Here is a 21,791-nt window from a genome sequence, read left to right on the forward strand (position 1 = left end):
AAACTTAAAAACAAACAAACAAACAAAAAAAAACAAACACCCACACCCTTCAGGCTTGCACTTGAGCTCATGATTAGGCAACTGGTATACCTCAGTGCCAGGGGAGTGGCTGGTGGCACCCAGTGAATTCTATTTGTAGAAACTTCCTGTGGCCACTGGGTTGTTCCCAGACAGGCCTGGGCTGGGGTCAAGTAGCTCTGATGCCAGCAGAGTGCTGGCCTGAGTGCCTTATGTGATGACTACCAAGTAGGTGCTTTTTATCCCCATTGTCTGAATGAGGATCCTGGCACTCAGAGAAGAATGGGGACTTGGCTAAGGGCACCCAGCCTCTAAGGGGCAAAGGTGGAATTTTAATTTGGGGCAGAGGAAGCATTGCTTTTGGCTACAGAGGTACACCAAGAGCTGAGGCTGGTGTGCAGTGAGGAGAGCTCCCACCCAGCTCTTGGCATTGAGCACTGGGACCACCTGGGTCAGGACCTTCCACTGTGCCACTGGCGGCCAGGGCATAGGCAGACCTACCTCAGAGCCAGGCATCTTGCGGTGGGAGTGTACTTGGGTGGCTTCTCTGGACAGGCTGCAGGTGCCTGCTTGCATCATCCCTGGTGCTCTGCCCACCCACCCCAATGCAGACCCTGGGACCCCATTCCCATTGGGGCTGTTCTATTTCTTGGAGATTCATCATGCTCTGAGGACAGTCAGGGTCATGCGTCGCCTTCCCCGTGACAATAACGACCCTGTTCCATCACTCGACAGTGGTGTCGGGCCCTGCCCAGCTGCTGGGTCCAAGCCAGGTTCATGAATGAGGCAGTGAGGCCACACGGCGAGGTGTGGTGGAAGCTGGATCTGAACCCAGTTCCGAGGTGGCTCCTGGGACTCCAGTCTCCCAGTGCTCTGTGCACGCTCCTGCCAGGTGGCTCCGGGCCTGGGACGGCTCCTGGTTCCTTGGGTGGCTGGTGGTGCCTCGGTGGCAGCCGGGTGACACAGGCACAGAGGGAAGAACAGGTATCAGGGTTACCCCTGGGCGGTGGGAAGGATGCCGCCGAGGAGCTGGCAAGTGCTGTGTGCTCTCGGGGAGTCATGGTCAGGCCCCACCTCTGCCACCACATCCTCAGTGACCTGGGCAAACCGCCTCCCCCTCTGGAGAAAGGAGCCCCGGCCCGGCGCCTGGGAGCAGGGCCTGTGGGCTCGAGCCTGCCTCCCCGCCCACGGGCCCTGTGATGTGTCCCAGCCTTGCTCTCCTGCCTGTGAGATGCCGTGGGCCCTCCTGGGCGCCGGCCCCGATGAAAGCCGCCGCTGCCGTGCGCAGCTGGCCACCCTCTGTCTCGAGCCCGGGAGGCGCGGGCCCGGGGCCTTGGAGCGGCGAAGCCTGTCTCCGTCCTTAGGAGACTCGGGCCTGTCCCGGGCCCTGGGGCGGGAAGCTGGCTTCCTGGGATGCTCTTGGACATGGCGGCAAAGGCAAAAGGTTGGTGGGGTTGGCAGAGAAGTAGGCACCAGGCTTCGGCAACTCCTCGGCCTGCATCGCTCCGGACTGCCCAGCCACCCCTGAGGTGGGCGTCTGCGCTCCAAGGTGGCAGAGGGGTGGCAGCCGAGGCGGGACGTGAAAGGAGCTCCGTCTACCTCAGATGCCCCCCAGCGAGGTCCGCACCACAGGTGGGAGGAGGAGGCTGTGGCTCTTGGCTACCACCACAGGCTGGCTTCACAGAAGGCTTCACAGAAGCTTCTGTCTGAAGTTCTGGAGGCCGGGAGTTCCATGAAGGTGCCGCCGGGCGGGCTTCTTCGGAGGCGGTGAGGAGGGGCCCGTTGCAGGCCTCTCTCCTAGCTTCTGGTAGCCTTAGGAGCCCCGTGGCTTGCAGGTGGCCGTCTTCTCGTTCTGTCTCCTCACCTTGTCTTCCGTCTGCGCATATCTGTCTCTGTGTCCCAATTTCCCCTCGTGGTAAGGCCACCAGTCATACTGGATTAGAGCCCACCCTGGGCTCTAATTTTATTTTAAGTTGATCATCTCTGTGAGGACCCCATCTCCAAATAGAGTAACACTGAGGTACTAAGGCTTAGGATGTCAACACACGGATCTTCAAGGGGCACAGTTCAGCCCTTACCAGACGTTCAGGATGCAGGCCTTTTGTGGGGGGCGGGGGGGAGCACAGGCCCTGGCAAACATTTGGCTGCTTGGACCTGGCCCCGCTCCCTCAGGTGGGTGCTCAGTGGCAGCCTGAGGTGTGCCCCCCAGGGGCAGATCTTTAATGGAGGGACCTCCTTGAAGGTATGTGATGGAGGCACCATCTTTTCTCAGGCACTTGTGGGGGTGACTACCTAGGCCAGCTTCCAGGAGGGCAAATGGGGCTTGAGCCAGGAACATCCTCTGGGCACCCAGGTCCATCAGAGCACTGCCCACACTGCGCTCAGCGTCTGTGTCTGTGGTTGGGGCCCCTTAAGGGCAGGGGGCCTGAGTCATCTGTCCCCAGGTTTGTCCAGCCCAGGTTGTGCTCAGGGGATGCTGATAGACTGAGCTTTGACCAGATGTCTCACCTTCTCTCTGTTTTAGGGAAATCCAAGAGGAAGAAGGATTTACGGATATCCTGCATGTCCAAGCCACCTGTACCCAACCCCACGTGAGTCTACCTCAGTTTCTCCCTTGGTTCAGCTGGGAGAGGCTTCCTGGAGGGAGCCCAGAGGTGGGGAGCAAGCAGGGGCCAGCATGTTCCAGAGAGTACCTCCTATGAACTGGGCGACCACAGGATCTCACAGGTGTTATAACTCTGCTCTCAGTCCCCTTCTCGCCCATCTCAGAGATGTAGGGTTGAGGCTCTGGCCATGGCTGTGTGACCACGCCTTGTGTCTGGCCTAGCAGAGGCTCAGTGACTGAGACTGGGTGCCTTGAGAAGTACCACGTCCCTTGGGCTGCCTCCCTAGGGCGGGATGCGTCTCTGTCTCCTATGCCGGGCTCATTTGCTCCTTCTCTCAGGGAAGGATGTGGTTCTCTCTGAGGCTCATTGGGTCTGCTTCCTCCCCACAGACCCCCCCGGAACCTCGACTCCCGGACCTTCATCACCATTGGAGATAGGGTAGGTACCAGCTGCACCCCTGGGGCAGGGCCTTCCTATCTGAACCTCAGTGTCTTCGTCTGATAAATGGGCCCAAGCTGACCCTATAGGGCCAGTGGGAGGTGGCTGTGGGTGGCAGAGAGAGCTGGGCTTTGGCGAGGAGTCTCACTCCCCAGATGTTGGCTGTGAGGCCCTGGGCTGCCCACTCAGACCCTCTCATCTGGAATGGTGACAGTTGGCCTGCCTCTCGGGGCCCTGGAGAGCCAGAGTTGGAGGCTCCTGATCTCAGAGTTGGGGTCATGGGGTCACCAGTGCCCATGTCACCTGCGGGAATGGGGTATCGAACATGTGGCCTCCTGTCTCTGTCCTCACAACCAGCACCCGGGAACCTGTCTTGCACACGCACCTCCTGATGGCTTGGTCACCAGGGATTGAGATCCCGTTGCAGGGACTCTGCTTCCCCCACAGGTAGAGACCCCGCTGTGGAGGCCTCTCCTAGGCTGATGTCCCTCCCTGACATGTGTCAGTGTGCAATGTCCTGCTCATCTAATAGCTTATCCTTTTCTTGTCTGCCTTACAGTAGAGGGCAGGAGGGGGGAGCAGGTGGCCTCAGGCCACACTGCTCACTGTGAGGGCAAGACCTTTGTTTTGTTCTGTATCTAGGGCCTAAAACACCTTGCACACAGCAGGTACTCAGTAAATACCAGTTGAGCGAATGATCCCGTCCTACCCCCTGAATAGAGTGGGGGGCAAGAGGAAAAGGGCGTCTCTTGAGCTCCTGGTGCCAGCTGGGGGCATCTTATTTAGGCGGTCTTATTTCTACCTAGCAATAGCCTTGGACGTTGGCTATGCCTGCTTTATAGAGGGTGAGGAGTCCGAGAGGTTGAGTGACCTGCCCCAGGTCATGCAGCAGAAGGTGGTTGGTGTAGGATTTGAGTTCAGATCTCACTGACTGGCTGCTTCCTCTTCCTGCTGCCCAAGCACTCCACTGGGAGAGTGACTCCAGGCTCCTGACTGTGGTCTCTCTTTTATCTGTCCCCCAAGAACTTTGAGGTGGAGGCCGATGACCTGGTGACCATCTCAGAGCTGGGCCGAGGAGCCTACGGGGTGGTAGAGAAGGTGCGACATGCCCAGAGTGGCACCATCATGGCCGTGAAGGTAAGCAGGGCCCCACCCCATCCCTGCCCCAGCCAGCCAGGGAGCTCCAGGCCACGGGATACCTGGGAGGGGAAGCTTCATGGAGGAAGCATGAGGGCCGAGCCGGTGGTACTGCCTGTGGGAACCCGTTGGAGCTCCTAGTCTTCCTATAGGGGATGGTGAGGTGGTTACCCTCTGCCTCATGGCCCCTAATCTGTGACCCTGTCTCCCGCAGCGGATCCGGGCCACCGTGAACTCACAGGAGCAGAAGCGTCTGCTCATGGACTTGGACATCAACATGCGGACTGTCGACTGCTTCTATACCGTCACCTTCTATGGGGCCCTCTTCAGAGAGGTGCGGCCCTGGTGGGAGGGTGGGAGGTGGGTGCTGGGCTGCAGGCTGGGGGCTCAGGCTGCCCCATCCCACCTTCCTTCTGTACACCTGCCCCACTCTGGCTACCCTACAATCTGTTGTTGCTCATGCTGGGCCCCCCGCAGATGCTTGCTCAGCACCCCTGTCCCCTGTGTGCCAGGTACTAGGCACAGCAGTGGGTGAGATGGCGCATGCAGGGTTCTTGGGAGCTCAGGCAGTCTGGTTCTCCTGCTTCCTGCCTTAGTTTCCTTGTCTGTGAAATGAGCAGTAATTATATCCACCTCACAAAGTTGCATGAAGATAAAATGATGTGATCTAGGGCCTGGCATTCCCTCTGCCTCTGGCACCACCTGCTTGCTTCACTAGCATCCAGGCTAGCAGCATGGGCTTCCGAGCAAGGGCACCAAGGAGGTGTGTGCAGGTCCAGTTCTTGGTCTGTGGGAAGGATGGGTTGTGGGATGAGAGAGAGGTCAAGGGTGATGCCAGGGAGTGTGGCTAGCTGCAGTGGAAGGACGGGCTCCTGCTGGCTGCTCCCTGAGCATCTACCTGTCCCCAAGCATGCTTGGTGCCGTGGATCCAGTGGTGGGTCAGCGCCTCATTGTCCACTTGTCTGGTTGGCTAAGCACCTGCTGTGGGCCAGGTGCAGGCTGCTCATCTTGCTGATGGGAAGAGATGCACACCTGGGCCTCTCTGTGTGCTGGGTCAGAGTTGGCAGGGAGGCATGTGGGCCATATAATCCCTAAGTCCCCCAGGGAGAGGCCATACCCAGCCTTCTCAAAACACTGTCCTGGAAGATAGGTAGGAGTTTGTGGGGGAGCTGGGAGTTGGGGAGGCCGGGCTCTGCAGAAGAAGAAGGGAGCAGTCTATCAAGGCCAGAGCGAGGATGACCCCGTGTGTGTTGGGGGCCACAGTGGCTGAGGTTAGGAGCGTCTGCAGGGCTGGGTCATGGCCCCGAGCTGCAGCCGGGCCTGAGAGCCCGCTTTCGGAGGGACGCAATTAGGTGTGTATTTTAGTCATTTCTTTCTAGAAACTACCATGGAATTAGGGATTAGGTGCAGGAGACCAGAGGCAACAGAGCTGGGTAAGGCTGGCAGGTGTACTGCCCACTAGTATACATAAGCATGGAAGGTGGAGAAAAAAGTAGAAAATTTTGGGGTGCAGAGTAGGAGGTAAACCTCCCAGCTCGGTGAATCTCTGTGGGCTGAAGTAGAGGGGCCTGACCATTGATGAGAGCCAGGCATGTGCGGACTCGGCACCAAGACAGGCTGACCAGACACCGGTACAGCCTCGGGCTGACACAGGCTGACCTCCAGGGTGTCCTTCCACAGGGAGATGTGTGGATCTGCATGGAGCTCATGGACACATCCCTGGACAAGTTCTACCGGAAGGTGCTCGATAAAAACATGACCATTCCAGAGGACATCCTGGGGGAAATTGCTGTGTCTGTAAGTGGCCTTGGGCTTGGGAGGGGTTGGGGGTTCCAGGTATGTAGCCAGGGGCCCCAGCCCTACCCCAGCAAGTGCAAAGCCCAAACTAAGGTGATAGCTTGGGCAGAGCTGGATCCCTAGTAGGGCCCTGCACCTGGGCAACTGCCCCGCAGGGAGCCAGCTCTCCCACCCTGCATAGAACTTTCTTGCTGAGGAGACCCCAGAGCCTAGGGCTACCAGAGACACACCGATTTGGCAGATCTCAGGTCTCTAGCTTTTGTGTGCAACTCCTGAGCTGTCTACACTATTTTTTACAAAATGACTTAGTATTTACGACTTCCTCCTGCCAAAAATGCCCTGAGGCAGTTCCTAGAGGCGCAAGCTATGCTGGGAGGAAGCTTAGCATCCACAGTGTTTGCCTTTTGAGGTAAGATGTTTCTAGAGCAGTGTAATTACACTGGGCTTGAGCATCCTGGTAGCCGAAAGGAAAAAGGAAATGCTTCTCAGTCCTGACTACATCTGGGAACTTTTAAAACATGCCATACCAGAGTACTGAGTCAGGATCTTTGGGGTACTTGTCCGGGTACATCATTTCCCTGTAAAGGCTTGGACCTGAGACCCTAACCTGTTGGGTGGGTGGGAGAAAAGTGGGAGGCTGGGTGTGTCTGCACTGAGGTGGCCACGCACCAGGGTGAAGGTTGGGATGTGGGCAAGAGCCCGGCAAGCTGCGGGGTGGGTGTGTATGGGTGAGAGGGAGACAGATGGGCACAGCTAGGGGGTCTCACAGCTCTGTCGTGCTTGATGCAACTAGGAATAATAGCAGCCTTGTCTTTTCTCCTCTTGCTCTGAACACCAGATCGTGAGGGCGCTGGAGCACCTGCACAGCAAGCTGTCGGTGATCCATAGAGGTCAGTGCCCCACCGCGGACTGTGTGGGAGGGGTCTGCAGGCTGCAAGGAGGGTGCCACCTCAGGTGATAAGTAGTGGTGTGCCCACTAGGGTCACGAGTTGAGCCTGCTTCCCAGTCCAGGCCACTGTCACTTCTACTAGCTGTTGTCTTGAGGTCCCTCGGTGGTTTGCAATGATGGGGCTGTCGTCCTGGGAACGCTGACTGAATTTGTTTTGACATATTGTTTATGTATCATGAAACACACAGATCCATAGCATTTGATGAATCTGTTCAGTTTACACCCACATAACCCTGGCCACTTTCAAGACGCAAGATGTCCCACCTTCTACCCCACCCTAGAAAGTTCTCCGTGCTTCTTTTGGTCAGACCCTGCCCCTATGTCCCCTCTCCACATCTTGTCTGGTGTTTCCCACAGCAAATCGGTTTTACTTGTACTTGAACTTCGCATAAATAGATAGACATGGCCTCTCTCCGGCCTCTTTCCCTTGGCCTAATGTTTCTGAGGCTCACGTGGGTTATGTGTGTGTGGTAGATCCTTCCCTTTCACTCTGAGTGGTTCACTCACCCAGGCATATTGCTTTTCACCAAGTGCATTAGACCGAGCCGGCTTTGACTGCTCAGCGGCCACCCCAGCCCCTGCCCCCAGGTCACCACTGTTGGCAGGTCAGCATGGAACCTGCTGGTCCTTTTCCTGTGCATTTCTGTCCTTATGCCCATGCCCTGTAGGAAGGGATGGAGGTTGCTCGTGTATTGTATATGCTTTTGCTGGAAGAGTCCCTGCTGTATGCCCTGTAGCCTGCTCTGCATGGACCTCGAGTTGTAGCCTGGGCTCTGTGTTTCCACAGACCCCTCCATGTCCCGTGCTTTTGCTGCTGCCCTGTGCCTCCTGGCTGAAATGCCCAGCCTCTCAGCCTGGACACTGGGGGGCTTCTGGGTCTGCAGCCTGTCAGTGGTGCCGTCCCCCAGCAGATCCCCAGCACAGGAGGACCCCGGGGCTAGAGGTTCCACCAGGAAACAGGCAGAGTCCTGGCTGCACAGCTGGGATGAGCCTCCCCCTCTGGACTTTGGGTCCAAAGTGCTGACAAGGCACAAAGATGGGGTCCAGGTAGAAGCTCACGTCCATCCCCACTTGTGGCCAGTGGCCAGGGCGTGTTCTTGCTGTTCTGCTCCCATCTTTGCTACCTGGGACTGGGAGAGCACCTGGTAGAACCTCATGTCTCCTCTACTCCCCGAGCCCTGGTATCATGTGCTCCTGCGGTGGTTGGGGCATCGAGGAGCCTGTTGGCCTCCTGCAATGCCCCACAACCCCTGAAGGCACAGAAGATGTGTTCTATCCCTGGCAGATGTGAAGCCGTCCAATGTCCTCATCAACAAGGAGGGCCACGTGAAGATGTGCGACTTTGGGATTAGTGGTTACTTGGTGGATTCTGTGGCCAAGACGCTGGACGCCGGCTGCAAGCCCTACATGGCTGTGAGTGGTCCCCATACTATTCTGAGTCCCCAGCCACAGCTAAGGTTCAGGAGGCACGTGCCTAGGAGAGCATTTTCAGGCCATGTCCTCTGTCCATTGGGGACAAGGCCTCCCTGAGGCTCTCTATTTCCTACCACAGCAGGGGTAATCTGCTGCCCAGCTTGGCCAAGCAGCCCCTCTCTCACCTGTTATTAGCTGTGCCCCAATGTGCCCATTTGGATAAGTTTCATGAACACTTACAGGGAGGTAACCTGTGGGATTAGTGTAGGCCCTACCCCTCTCCCAGAGTCTTGAGGGTGCCCTCCCTCCGTGGGCAGCGGTGCCAGTGAGGATGGTTTGGGCCTTCACCACCAGACCCTGGTGCTCACTGGCCTCACTTCTCTCACCTGCTCAGGAGCAGTGGGGAGGGGGATAGGATGAGCCTGACTCTTCTGTTTGGGATTAGAGAAGCAAGACCTAGCTGAGGGAACCTTGCGTGGTCCCTATCTGGCCCCTCACCGTGGGGTGGGTGTTCATGCCTCACTGATCCCTTTTACAGCCCGAGAGAATCAACCCGGAGCTTAACCAGAAGGGCTACAATGTCAAGTCCGATGTCTGGAGTCTCGGCATCACCATGGTAACTACTTGGAGCTGGGTTTGGCCCTTGCTGGTTGGGTGGGGCCTGGGGACCAAGGTGGGGGGTGGGGCATGCTCAGTCCAGGAGCTTCAGGCAGGCCCATCAAATAGTTTAGGCCTGGAAAAAAGTGTTGGTTTCACAATCTGAGAAGAAAAAGTGTCATCAAAAATGATGCTGTATCTAAGGGAGTATGTATAGTGGTGTTAACCCCTTCCTGAGGGGGGAGGTGTGATAAGTGGTTTATTAGACTTGCCCCAGAGCTCATGGTGCTTGTTGATAAATCACAGCCAATTCCAAATTCAATGAATTCTTGGTACCCGAATAATTTACAAAGCAAAATGGAAAAAAATCTTAAGAATACTGTTTTTCACAGTGTGGAAACATTGCCACTCGTGAGGTCGTCATGAATTTCCTGGAGTGTGGTGGGCTGGGGTGGGTGGACTGTCAGTCCTGGGGCTGTAGGCACTGGGAGAGCTGAGGGCAGGTGCCTGGCCACATCTGAGGTCCAGGAGGAGGGCTAAGCCTTTGTGCCTCTCCTTCTTTATTGAACTGCACAGTGAATCTCTGCCCCTGCTGAGTCAGGGCTTGGCTCAGAAGTGGGTCAAGGTTTAATTATGTATGAATTTAGAAAGCCCATTCTGGTACCCATGTGGAGAATGGGCTGAAGGGACACAAAAAAGACCAGGATGCTAGTCCCCCGCCAGGGTACCCAGGAAAATGTTGCTGTGATGGTGGCCCCAGGATGCACAAGGGACTGACTCAGCTGGCTGAGGGGTCACTGGCCTCTGTCCCCATCCCAGCCATTCGAACTAATGGGAAGTGTCCTTGGTGTCGACATTTCCATGGTGTCAGCACCCTCCCTGCCCCAGCTCCTTTGGCCTCCTGGTGTTGGGGACAGGGTACAATCAGTAATCAACAACCAGACCAGTAAAATACCTTTGGGATGGGGTGTGGAGAGGAGAGACTCGGGTGGGAGCAGAGCAGCACAAGCTTCTGAGGAGGTGGGGGTGTGCCTAGTGTGTGCCTGTGGGGCTACATTCAAGGGGAGTTCAGAGAAGAGGTGGGTGGGAGTTCAGGGCCAATGTAGATGTTTTAGATCTTGCAGATGTTGCAGGTTGGTGTGTTTTTTTAAAGATTTTATTTATTTGAGAGAGAGAGAGATAGAGATAGTTACAGAGATAACACGAGAGAGAGAGAGAGAGAGAGAGAGAGAGGGAGAAGCAGTAGGAAGGAGAGAGAGAACCAAGCTCCCCACTGAGCAGGGAGCCCGACGTGGGGCTGGATCCTAGGACCTTGGGATCATGACCTGAGCCGAAGGGGACACTTAACTGACCAAACCACTCACGTGCCCTGATAATGCAGTTTTATTATCCTAATCCCCCTCCTCATGCAAGTGGTGTCTATGCTCAGTGAGTGGGAAAGGATCAAAAGCAAAATTGTTTTGTCAGAAAATGGGAATTGGGTGATACCTTCAATTTTTCTTACTACTGCCAACACTATCATTTTTCAATTACACATTTTCCTTTTTGGAGCAGAAGGGAACGTGCCAAGTCTAAAAGCGAACATTATACCTGCAGATAGGAGTTTCCCAACTCCTGAGTTAAAAAATAAGAGCAGGGATCCCTGGGTGGTGCAGCGGTTTGGCGCCTGCCTTTGGCCCAGGGCGCGATCCTGGAGACCCGGGATCGAATCCCACGTCGGGCTCCCGGTGCATGGAGCCTGCTTCTCCCTCTGCCTATGTCTCTGCCTCTCTCTCTCTCTCTCTCTCTCTCTCTCTCTCTGTGACTATCATAAATTAAAAAAAAAAAAAAAAAGAGCAGATTCTTGCTGGATTTCCAGACTATACACAACTGGTTGGATGTTAGAGAGCCCACTTGGGCACTTGCCACATGCACACCCCCACTCCCTTCCCTCCGCTCCTTCCTCCCATCCATCCATCCACCTGTCATTCTTGGGGACCCACCACATCCCATTGACGTTCTGATGTCTCTGGTAGAACTTGGGCACCCGTGTGCTAGCAGATGCTGTGTAACAAACTGCTCCGCAGCCTGGAGACGTAAAGCACCAATAGTTCATTGTTTCTCACGTTTCTGCATTCTGGGCTGGACTAGCCAGGCCGTTCTTCTATGCCACCTGGCTCTGGCTGGGGTCAGGGCTGGGCTGGAAGGTCTGAGAAGGCTTTAGAGATGTGGGGCCTCCATGTGACTTCCTCCTGGCTGGCTGCCCGCTAGCTTCCTCAGAGCATGGTGCTGAGGGTTACTGAAGTCTTGGGGTGCCTGGCTTCCATGAGAGAAGTGCTCTGAACTGCTTGTCCCAGGACTGGCACAGTGTCACTTCTAATTATGTTGGTCAAAGTGTCATAGGCCATGCCAGGGTCAAGGGGAGATAGAGGCTGTGTCTGGATGGGTACTAGCATGCACACATAGGAGAAGCTGTGCTGGTGGTGTAGGAGACTGGCTGCTATGGTGGAGGTTAGGTATTTCCCCCAAAAGTTAACAAAAGTAATAGAAACATTCTCTAAAAACACAGAGAGAAAGTAAAAAGAAGAAAAAAAAATCATCATGGTTCCATTCAAAGACACATAGCCCCTTCTCCCTACCATCAAGTGCCAACACTGTGCATTTCCTTCTAGACATTTTGCCTCTTTCTAAAAAACATCTATGGTTTTTATTTTGCTTTTCTCACTTAGCATCACATCACTCATGTTTCTCTGGATTGTTAGAAACCCCTGTAGGCATCTCTTCAAGAGATGCCACAACCATCTGCCACCAGCTACTCAGCCAGTCCCTAATGTAGGACGTTTTATTTGTTTCTGTTTTTTTTTCCTTCCATCTGAAATCCCCAGTTGACCTGGAGGAGTGACCTCTGAGGCACTGGGTGCCAGGCCTGCCCCTCTGGGTGGTTCTCTTTCAGAACCCCCGCCGGGTAGCCCTCTGTGGGCACTTGACCACAGCCACCAACATAAGGACCTGGGATGATATTTGGGAAGGCTCTTGACCATAACAAGTATTTGGTCAAGTGCTGATCGCATGAATTCCTGAGTGGGGTCTCTGAGCATGGCCCTCATGGTCATGGCTGAGACAGCCGCCCCATGGCAGGCCAGTCCCTGGTGCTGGGTGTTTAGACTGCTTCCTAATACTCACTGTTACGGATCACACCGTACCACGCATTTTTCTGCCCAGAGCCTGTTTTGTTTTGTTTTTATCTTTTGAGCTCATTAGAAAAAATTACCAGGAAAATGGATTACGGGGTCAAGAGTCTGGACAATTTTCTGTTTTCCTAATTGTAAGTCTGGTAGGAAGGACCCTAGGTCCTTTCCTGGAAACCCACACAGGATCCTAACTTGTGCTACTTGGAATCGGTGACAATTCTAGGAAAAAGTATCCTGAATTTGTCCTGTGAAAGCCCACACCAGATTACAAGTGTGCCTGCCGCATTTTGCACACCCTCCATCTGTGGGGTATGTTTATATCTTGGCTAGAAAGGGGCCTTTAGCCTAATGGGAAGGCCCTTTCTTAGCACAATAATTAGTAAGCTGTTCAGGCGCCAGTTGCCAACACGAAGCATTTGTTTGAGCTGAGGTCTCTTGTGTTCATTATGGTGATTATGGCCTGTCAGTGAGAAGTCTCTCTGCTGTTTCAGGCGGGGGGCCTGGGCTGACCTGTTTTTTTTTTTTTTTTTTTTTTTAAACTCAGCAGTCAGAGTCAACCCAGAGTTTGTTGTTAGATAGCTGGTATTTTCCACAAATGACTTCCCACCAACTGTAGGCAAGGCATGTGGCTAGGGGTCTGGCACGGGTGCAGAGGCCAGGCGGCCTCAGTGTCCCCTGCAGGGAGTCCAGGGGGTCCGCAGGGAGGGGGAAGTCTTCCCGGAGGAGGGGGCCTTGGAGATGGGTCCTGCTGGCCACTGATGAGGGTTGGGGGGAGTAGAAGGAGCAGCTGCAAACCTCAGTGTCTGATGGGGCCCCAGGGGGCCGTTGCCAAAGTGAAGGAGCTGACCAAACGCAGGTCTCAGCATCTCCAGCTTCGGGGAGAGGCAGGCTGACGGGGATAATTTCATTTCCCCTTTGCCTGCTCTGGCATAATGACAACTACCCAAATAAACGGCAGCAGATACTTAAGACCCTGTGGAGACGTTAGGGAGGGGTGGTGTGTGGTGAGTGGGGAAGCTGCTGCCTGTCCCACACGCCTTTGCCGCCTTTGCCGACTGCTGCCCTGGGGGAGGGTGTCAGCGCCTCTGATTTTTCCAGATTAGCTGGCACTTGGGTTTTTATGTAAAGCCTTCTGAATTTAGGTTGTTTGAAAGCCTGATGATGCTCAAACCAGTCACAACTCTAAGCTGGATTTGCTTCCTGAGCCAGTGTGTGCAGGCTGGGTCAGAGGAAGCAACGCTTGCTGTTCCCCTGGCTTTCATCTTCGTTTTGATGTCATGTGTCTGCCCCTCAACCTGCCTTATGGCCCAGCTTTGGGTGGCAAGCCAGGCCAGACAGGTTCCCCAAATGCCCTGCCCTGGGGGCAGAGTGTGCGCACATCTGACCAGAGCTACCGCCCCCACTGCAGATTGAGATGGCCATTCTACGGTTTCCGTATGAATCCTGGGGGACTCCGTTCCAGCAGCTGAAGCAGGTGGTGGAAGAGCCATCTCCCCAGCTCCCGGCTGACCGTTTCTCTCCTGAGTTCGTGGACTTCACTGCACAGTGGTGAGTCTGCAGCCTTGCACTGGCTCTGGGCCCCCCCAAGCCCCAGGTGGCACCCTTCCCTACTCTGGCCCAATTCCAGCTCCTCCTGGTGCCCAGTCCCCTCCTCCGTTAGCAAATAACCGCCGAACAGCATGGCATCAGAATATGCAAGGCATTAATAGAGCATAAGGAAACTGTGGCAAACTATGGTCCTTGGGGAGATTTTAATAGTCCTTCTAGAGACGGACAGACCAGGCAGCCAGGAAAAGAAAACAAAGAGCAGACGGAGGACTTGAGTAGCAGACAGAGTTGCTTTATTGACGCGTAGAACTTTGTACCAAGGTAAAGAATGCCCATGGGAGCTCTATTTAAAAAATATGTTCGAGATTGAAAAGGAAACAGGGAAAAGGAAGAAGGCAGAGTCATCCAGGTCATGTTCCCTGCCCATAATTACATCAAACAAGAAGTGCGTAACTGCAGAGGGATGAGATATGTGGTAATGCAAAGTAAATTCTTCTGACCAACTCTTGGAGTTGTTTTGTTTTGTTTTTTTAAGATTTATTTCTTTGAGAGGGAGGGAGAGAGGGAAGGGTGAAGAGGGGCAGAGGGGGAGAGAGAATCTCCAGCAGACTCCCTGCTGAGCATGGATCCCACGACCCTGAGGTCATGACCTGAGCCAAAACCAAGAGGCAGACACTTAACCGATCGGAGCCATCCACGCGTCCCCCAAGGCTTGGATTTTGACAGAGATTTGAAAAATAAAAATACAAGGTATTCAGAAGTGAAGGACAGAAACCATCGACATATCTGTGTATCGTGGGCAAAGGGATGCTTGGAGGAAAATGTCTATCCTTTATTTCTTTTATGAGAAAATAAAAAAGACCGAAAACAAATGAGCGTGGCAAATGGACCGGCTTGTCACCTTGACCCTTTACACAGGGCCTCCCTGGCCCCAGGACCCGTGATGAGGAGTTTCCCTCCTGATTATGGACCCCATGTGTGCGTGATTGTTATCTACTGCATTTCAGTATCATTTGGTATCAGAGCGTTGAGGATTTCCTGGATCGCTCTAGATATAAGAAAACAAATACCCCAAGAGGCAGAGAAGCTTGGTCCAAGTCTGTAGTTTGTACCCCCAGATCCCACTCCATCCCCACAGGCTCCCCAGGACAGTCCCACCCCTGCTTCCCAGAGCCCCAGGAGCACATGTGTCCTTACTGCCTGGTTAGCGGGGAGCCCACCTGGCTTGGCTGGCTGGAGACCTTTGTCATGCCAGCCTGGCTCCAGCCTGCCCTGTTCTCTCCTAGCTTGAGGAAGAACCCCGCGGAGCGCATGAGCTACTTGGAGCTGATGGTGAGTGTGGGGCGCGAGCGGTGGACTGGCGGGGCTGGGGGCGAGGGCTGCATACCTGTGCACAGGGATGGCAGCACCCTCGGCTTGCCTCTGTCTTCGTTCCTTCAGGTACTCAGTTCACTCAAACATACCCTGGCTCCTTCCTCCCTCCTCCACACCAGGCTTGGTGGAGGGGCACACAGGCAGTGCTCCCACAGATGGTGCAGAGGGATGGGGGCGGGGGGAGGGAGGTGAGCCACTTTATCCAAAGGTATCAGGGCAGGCTTCACAGGGGAGGTGACATTTGACCTGGGCTTGGAAGGACTGACAAGGGTTCATACCTGCTGATGGAGAGGGCATTCCCCTTGGCCAGGGGTTTGTGTGGGGAAGAGTGAGCTCAGTGTGGCCAGGGGATGGCTGCAGGAGGGCAGGGGAGGAAGCCATCGACGCTGTCTCAAGCAAGGAGGGCTTCCTGAAGATGGAGGTCCTGGAAGGCTGAGTAGGAGTCCGTCAGGCAGAGAGAGTAGTGTCCCGGGCAGGAGCACACAGGTGCCGGGGGTGCTTTGGGGAATGTAGGAGCATCTCTACGTCACTTCCTTACCCCTCTGCCTCACCAATGAACCCTTACCCAAGGTGACTGTCTTCTCTTGTCCCACCAGGAGCACCCATTCTTCACATTGCACAAAACCAAGAAGACGGACATTGCAGCCTTCGTGAAGGAGATCCTGGGGGAGGACTCATAGGGGGCAGGGCCATGGACTGCACTGGGCCCTCCAGCACCCTACATCCCCTTCTGCTGGGGCAGTGCTTGCCCATGCCCAGAAGCTACTGCCACCCCAGCCTTGGGTGTTTGGGGGAAGAATCGAGGGGGCTGCTCCTGCCTGGCTCGATAGCAGGCCATTGGTCCCAAGTGCCAAAGAACCAGACCACTGGGGCCCTCAGCCAGGCCCTTGTGGACCCCACCAGTGCCTCTGTCCCTGCTGCTTCAAGGACCCCATCTCCAGCCCCCGAGATCCTGGACTTGGAGGGGCCCGGATGGCAGACCCTATTGCCCCTCACAGAGAAGGCCGCCGGTGCTCGTGTGCGGGAAACTGCCGTGGCCCAGCCCTGGATGCCACCCAAGTTGTATATTTTTTTAATCTCTTGACTGAATGGACTTTGCACACATTGGCCTAGGGTGGCCATGCCTCTGTCCTGGCTTCAGTATTTGGGGGGAGACACACTCGGGGGATGAGCCATGTGAATCCTCCTGAGTCCCCATGAGTGAGACAACAGAGCCACCCGAGCCTTCACCCTGGCACTGGCGAATAAGGCCTCTAAGGGCACACGGGCTCAACCTAGCTCCCGCCCACTGCCTCGGGAGGGGGTTTTCACTTTTTTTTAATTTATCCTCTTGATTTTTTTTCTTTTGCTTTGTGGGTTTGGCTGGTTTTTCTTGCATGGTTTGGAGCCGATCACTTTTCTCCCACTCCCTAGGGACCAGCAGGTGGAGATCCCTGTGTCTGCTCAGTCTGGGGTCTAGGGGGATGGGCCCAAGGTCTCTGCTCAGAGAGGTGCTAGGGGAGCTGTCTTAGCTCACTCTCCTTGGGGACTGGCTCAACAGGGGCTGTGGATTTGCTTTTGGTGTTGTTTAAAAAAAAAAAAAAGAAAATATATATTTTTTGAAGAAAGGACTGCCCAGGGTTTTATCCCTGATAGGTCGGGGCAGTTACCTGATTGCTGTTTTAATTTAAAAAAAAAAAAAGCAAAAGTAGAACAACAGTTGTGTGAGACTGTGTATCAAAGCGGCGAGCTCCACTCTGTGGTGAAGATGTGGGGCCCATAGGAGGAAGGGTCAGGGCTAGGGCAGTGTGGTCAGGGAAAGAGGTCCTGCTGAACCCTTCAGGGCCCTGCACTTGACAGACCCGTGCACATGTGAGGATGCTGAAGCTCCCAGCTGAGGCTCTAGGCCCTGTGCTGGACACTGGGCTGAGCAGCAGACGTAGGCCCAATCCACTGGTGGATGCGCCTGTCCCCCACTGGTGAAGACTGCATTGCCAGGTGCACACAGGGATGAGCATGTGCCAAGCACTGCACCCCAGCCTTGACATGGTCACCTCATCAAGGGTGTTGTGTTACTGGCTCAGGTGATGTTGTTACCCTGCTGTACAGATGTGAAAACAGGTTCAGAAAGCTGAGAAAAAGCCGTATACCTTGGAAGGCTGAGACACTGAGGCTTGGGGACAGATACAGGTCCCCTCTGAGGGGCCTGGGGGGCAGCTCAAGGAAGGCTCCTTGCCAGGGTCCAGTGTGGCCCCGCAATCCTGTGATCCTTGAGGCCTGGGCGAGGGCTGACACCCTCCTTCAACAGACTGAAGCAGAAGGGATTTTTTTTTTTTAATGCTCATGTAAGAACTGCGGTGGGCTTCAGGCATCATTAGATCAAGGAGCCTGGTTCATATCCTTAAGAATCCGTGTCCCCCTTAGCTTGGTTTCCTGTGTCTGGGTTTCGGATTTGCACTTCCCTGGTGGGGACAAGTCGCAGCCGCTTAGCAAAGCCCCAGTGTAAGTGTCCAGGCTGGCTCCCCGGAGTCGCATGCCAGGTCCTCCTGCCAGTCACAGACCAGGAGGATCAGAGTGGGAGAGTCAGCCCGCCCACATCTCCAGGTCTGCCAGCAGGGCCTCCCTGGGTCGTGGGTGGGAACTGGGGCGCTCCCAGAGGGAGGCATGGATCTCTTTGGGGTCCATCTGTCCTCTGCCTTTGTGCACACTCCTCTCGGCCTCGGTTGAGCCGGAAGGGAAGTCTGCTCTTTGCTCCAAGGTGGTCCTCAGTCTGGGACAGGCTTCTGCGGCGAATCCCTCCTGGGCACCGCGCTCCGGCAGTTCCAGGCCCTGTGTGGCCCCGTCTTTCCTCAGGCAGGCAGTGGCCCCCGGCTCTGCCATCGGCCTGCAGCGCCCCTCCCGCACCTTCCCGGGGCTGCCTGGCACCCCCGGCCCGCTCGTGGGCTGCCTCCCCGTCCGGCGCAGCCAGGCTAGCTCCTCTTCTCCGGCTTTACCTGGGTGCGTGCGCCCTGCCACTGTCGTGTCCCCAAGCCGGCCTCCAGCGAGCGTCCCGCCAACCTCCGGTGAATGAGGCTGCGAGTGAATGGATGGATGGCTACGGGGGGAAGGAGGCCGGCGTGAATGAACTCCGGAGCCCGGCCTGTAGGTGCGCGCGTGGACGCAGGCGCGTGCGCGGACCGCCCGCAGGCCCGCGTGTGTGCGCGCTCACGGCCGGCGGGACCCGAGGCCCCGGGGCGCGGCCCCCGTCGTTCCTCCCGCCGCCACCAGGAGGCGGCAGAGCCCCGACTTTGACCCCGTGTCCTCGGAGCCCCGCCCAGCCTCGGAGCGCCCTGACCCCCGCTCCGGCCCGCGCTCCGACCCTGGCGGGGCGCGGTTGGTCCCCCCGACTGGCTGGCTTGTGCACCCCCACCCGTCTCTGCGCGCATAGGGCGGGGTGGGCGCTCCAGGCCTGACGGACAGGGACCCGGCAGAGGCCTGACTCGTCTGCAGCATCCTGTGGGTGCACAGCGCTCTGTAGCTGGCAAATGGCTCCCCAGTTCACAGAGAGCAAGACAGTTCCGAAGGACTTTGCAGAGCTCTTTACAAAACAACTTGCAAAGCAATTTACGTTTGCAAAGCCCTGTACTGAATCAGAAAGCATTTTGTAGTTTACCAAGTAGTTCACAGTTTGCCAAGTACTGGCCCTCATTAGAAAGCACCTTATTGTTTGCAGATTCCTCCACACATTAGTTCGAACACCAGTTGTTTGAGGGTTCAGTTACTATTTATGGGATCCTCCAGCTCTTACAAAGGGGGTCCAGGAATCCAAGTGGGAGATGCCCGTGTGCAGATAATTTTGACATTCACAAAGGACATGCTCAGTCCACGGGCCCTTGGCAGTTATATAACCTATGACCTCAGTGAAGGCTTACTGCCTGCTCCTCACTGAAAGTGGCGGGGTCCCCTCTTCCCTGTCCCCAGGCTGTGAGGTAGAGATCAGAGGCCCTTCTGCTAAGGGTGGGATGTCTCCGTTTCTCTCCAGGCAGCGAGGTCTGCACAGTGCCTATTCCTGGGGCCAATGAGCCTCACTGGACTGAGAAACAGGTGGCAGAGGCAGTGGACTTCCTGTTTTAATGACAGTTTTGAGAGGCTCCTCATCAGGTAGCATTAAAATGCAGCATTCAGGCCTGGTCGGGAGTGGGAAAGCAGCCTTTGAGGGAGGATTTGGCTACTTCCCTTCCGCCAGGGAAGGCAGCCTTCCTTGTTATATGTCAGCCCAGTCTCTCCTCGTGAGAACGGGGCTGCGGTTCCCTCCTCCCCTAGTCCAAGCCTCCTGCTGGCCCACAACACCCACACCAGCTGGCCCGCCCTATCATCACTTTCCCACTTATTCCCTGGACGTCAGACACACAGTGCTCAAACACACCTCAGGGCCTTTGCACTGGCTATTCTCACTGCCCAGAACAGTCTCCCAAGATGTCCTCCTGGCTGACTCAGATGTCCACATGTGGCCTCTCTGAATGCCCTGTCACTCTATCCCGTCACCCTAGCATATTTTCTTCCCCCTACACCAGGAGGTCTTCTAGGGCCTGGATGGGGCTGTCTTACTCAGAGCCCGGAATAGAGAGGGGTCACTGACAGGAAATGGCAGGTGCAGGTACGGTGCCCTCTGGCCTCAAGGCTGAACCTTGAACCAGTGCAGTGAGGCCAGGGGAGCTCAGCCTCGCTGGGTCTGGGGGTGGGGGGATGGGGCCACAGTTGTATTGACTCTGGGGCATAGGTCCTGGGAGGCCACCCCCTCATTGTACTGCCTGGGGACACTGCACCTCGGAGAACGAAGCAAATAGCTCAAAGCCACCCAGCAAGCAGCAGCAAAGCTGGGTGCTGAGTGCTCACTTGGTGTCTCCCAAACATCAGCTGCCTGGCTCTGTGTCTGAGAGCAGGGCTCCCTGTGATGCTGCAGAGGACCTCGATTCAGGGTGAGTCCCTGCTCTAGTTTGTCAGCCTGTTTGGGTGACTCGGGCCCAGGGAAGAGGGAGGGGCTAGCAAATGGCTCCCAACCCCCAGCTTTATCTTGGGCCCGCTGCCTGTGGGCAGGGGCGGTGACTGAGCAAGCAGGCTGCTGTCATTTCCTCTCCCAGCAGGGACTTAGCATCTGGCCCAGCCCTCCTGTGCTGTGCTGATCCTTTCCCAGCCAACTCCCGCCCCCCCCCCCCCCCCCCCCCCCCCCCCCGCCCCACCACCCAGGGTCTGTGGCCTCTGCTTGTACACCTCCCGCGATGGGGAGCTCATTCTCCTTTAGATGTGCTTCCTGGAGGGATCAGAGATTCTTCTTGTCCTGGTTCTACTCCCCGAGGCCTGTGACGTGAGGGCCTCATGAGTAAACCCTGGCACGCTGTAAGTGTTCATTTCTTTGCCTCTTGTGAAAGCCATTTCGAATCCTTTTGGAAACCAGGTGGGAGGGTATATATATACATGAGCTGTGCTATGTTTATCGTAGTTCATGCATCCTTATGCCTGGGAGACGGGTTCTCCTGGAGGTTACAAAGGCTCAGTGAGGGTCTGGTCCTGCCCCAGGACCCCAGACGGTAAAGCAGAGCTGGGTGAACCCAGAAACCCGGGAGTCCTGCCCTGCCCCCCACTGCAGCCCAAGCTTGGCCCTACCCTGATCGAGCCACCTGCCAAGCCAGGTTTAGCTGCATCCACCCCCTCTAGCCTTGCCGAAGCTGTGGGCTGCTCTATTCTTGTCCTGGGCCGGCCTTGCCGCGAGACTTGGGTGGAAGGGGGGCCTGGGAGGCGGCGGCAGCTGTGACCTCTGGTTAGGATGCACCAGCCCAGGAAGTCTGTCCCTTCCATGGCTCCCCATTGCCCTGTGGGGTCCAGGCAAAGGGGCTCAGCAGGGACTCTCTACGGCACAGCCTTGTCTGGATCTTTCACTGTAAGGCTTGGCACCCAGAAGGTGTCATCTGAGCACCCACTGTGTACCAGGTAGTGCTCCGGAATTGGAGCTCCAGCGGGGCCGAGGCCGACCTGGGCCTGCCCTCAGTGAGCTCAGCGAGGGCTTCAGACATGGCACAAGCAAACCCACAGATACTTAAAGCAACTGCTTTCCTACTTCTTCTGCATTATCACTCCCTAAGGAGAAACATCAAATTCAATTAATTAATTAATCAAATCATTTACATTTGTTAAACTTAATTATAATTAAGTAATTAAAAGTGATTAATTAACTCAATTATTTAAATTTACTTTCTCCCTAATGAGAGATACAGTACTAAGGGATAAGATTTTGTCATGTAGGGCCACAAATTATTGTACCATTGAAGTCTTGTTTTCTCTCCCCCAAGGATCAGCTAGGAGTATTATAAACTGCACTCAGTGCTGTGAAAGAAAAGGGGGGCAGCCCTGGTGGCTCAGTGGTTTAGCGCCTTCAGTCCAGGGCATGATTCTGGAGACCCGGGCTTCCTACATGGAACCTGCTTCTCCCTCTGCCTGTGTCTCTGCTTCTCTCTCTCTGTGTCTCTCATGAATAAATAAATAAATAATCATTAAAAAGAGAGAGAGAGAGAAAAGGGGACAGGTGAGAATGGGACCCTTACTGGGTTCTGGCCATGGGAGAGAACCCGCAGCCTCAGAAGGCTACATGTAAGGGGAGTACCAGGAGGAGGAGGAATAATTAAGTAGGTGAAGAGTGGAGAGAGCATGCCAGGAACAGCCTGTGCAAAGGTCCTGAGGTGGGAGGGGACTTGGTGCCACGGAAGAGAGAATCAAGGGTTGGGGGCAGAT

The 21,791-nt window shown here is 55.5% G+C and overlaps 1 protein-coding gene across 1 annotated transcript in view; it reads left to right on the forward strand.

The window, feature by feature from the left end:
• MAP2K3 (mitogen-activated protein kinase kinase 3) overlaps positions 1–16,743 on the forward strand; it is a 29,676-nt gene extending 12,933 nt beyond the window's left edge. Inside the window, exons 2-12 of the mRNA XM_026005663.2 lie at positions 2,543–2,609; positions 3,014–3,062; positions 4,086–4,199; positions 4,414–4,533; positions 5,880–5,996; positions 6,835–6,886; positions 8,231–8,358; positions 8,897–8,974; positions 13,534–13,673; positions 14,960–15,005; positions 15,644–16,743. Coding sequence (XP_025861448.1) covers positions 2,543–2,609; positions 3,014–3,062; positions 4,086–4,199; positions 4,414–4,533; positions 5,880–5,996; positions 6,835–6,886; positions 8,231–8,358; positions 8,897–8,974; positions 13,534–13,673; positions 14,960–15,005; positions 15,644–15,727 — 995 coding nt within the window. The 3' untranslated portion in view covers positions 15,728–16,743. The remainder of the gene's footprint in view (positions 1–2,542; positions 2,610–3,013; positions 3,063–4,085; positions 4,200–4,413; positions 4,534–5,879; positions 5,997–6,834; positions 6,887–8,230; positions 8,359–8,896; positions 8,975–13,533; positions 13,674–14,959; positions 15,006–15,643) is intronic.
• Positions 16,744–21,791: the final 5,048 nt, after the last annotated feature.

The sequence above is a fragment of the Vulpes vulpes genome, chromosome 12 (genome assembly GCF_048418805.1).
Source record: "Vulpes vulpes isolate BD-2025 chromosome 12, VulVul3, whole genome shotgun sequence".
Classification (NCBI taxonomy): Eukaryota; Metazoa; Chordata; class Mammalia; order Carnivora; family Canidae; genus Vulpes; species Vulpes vulpes.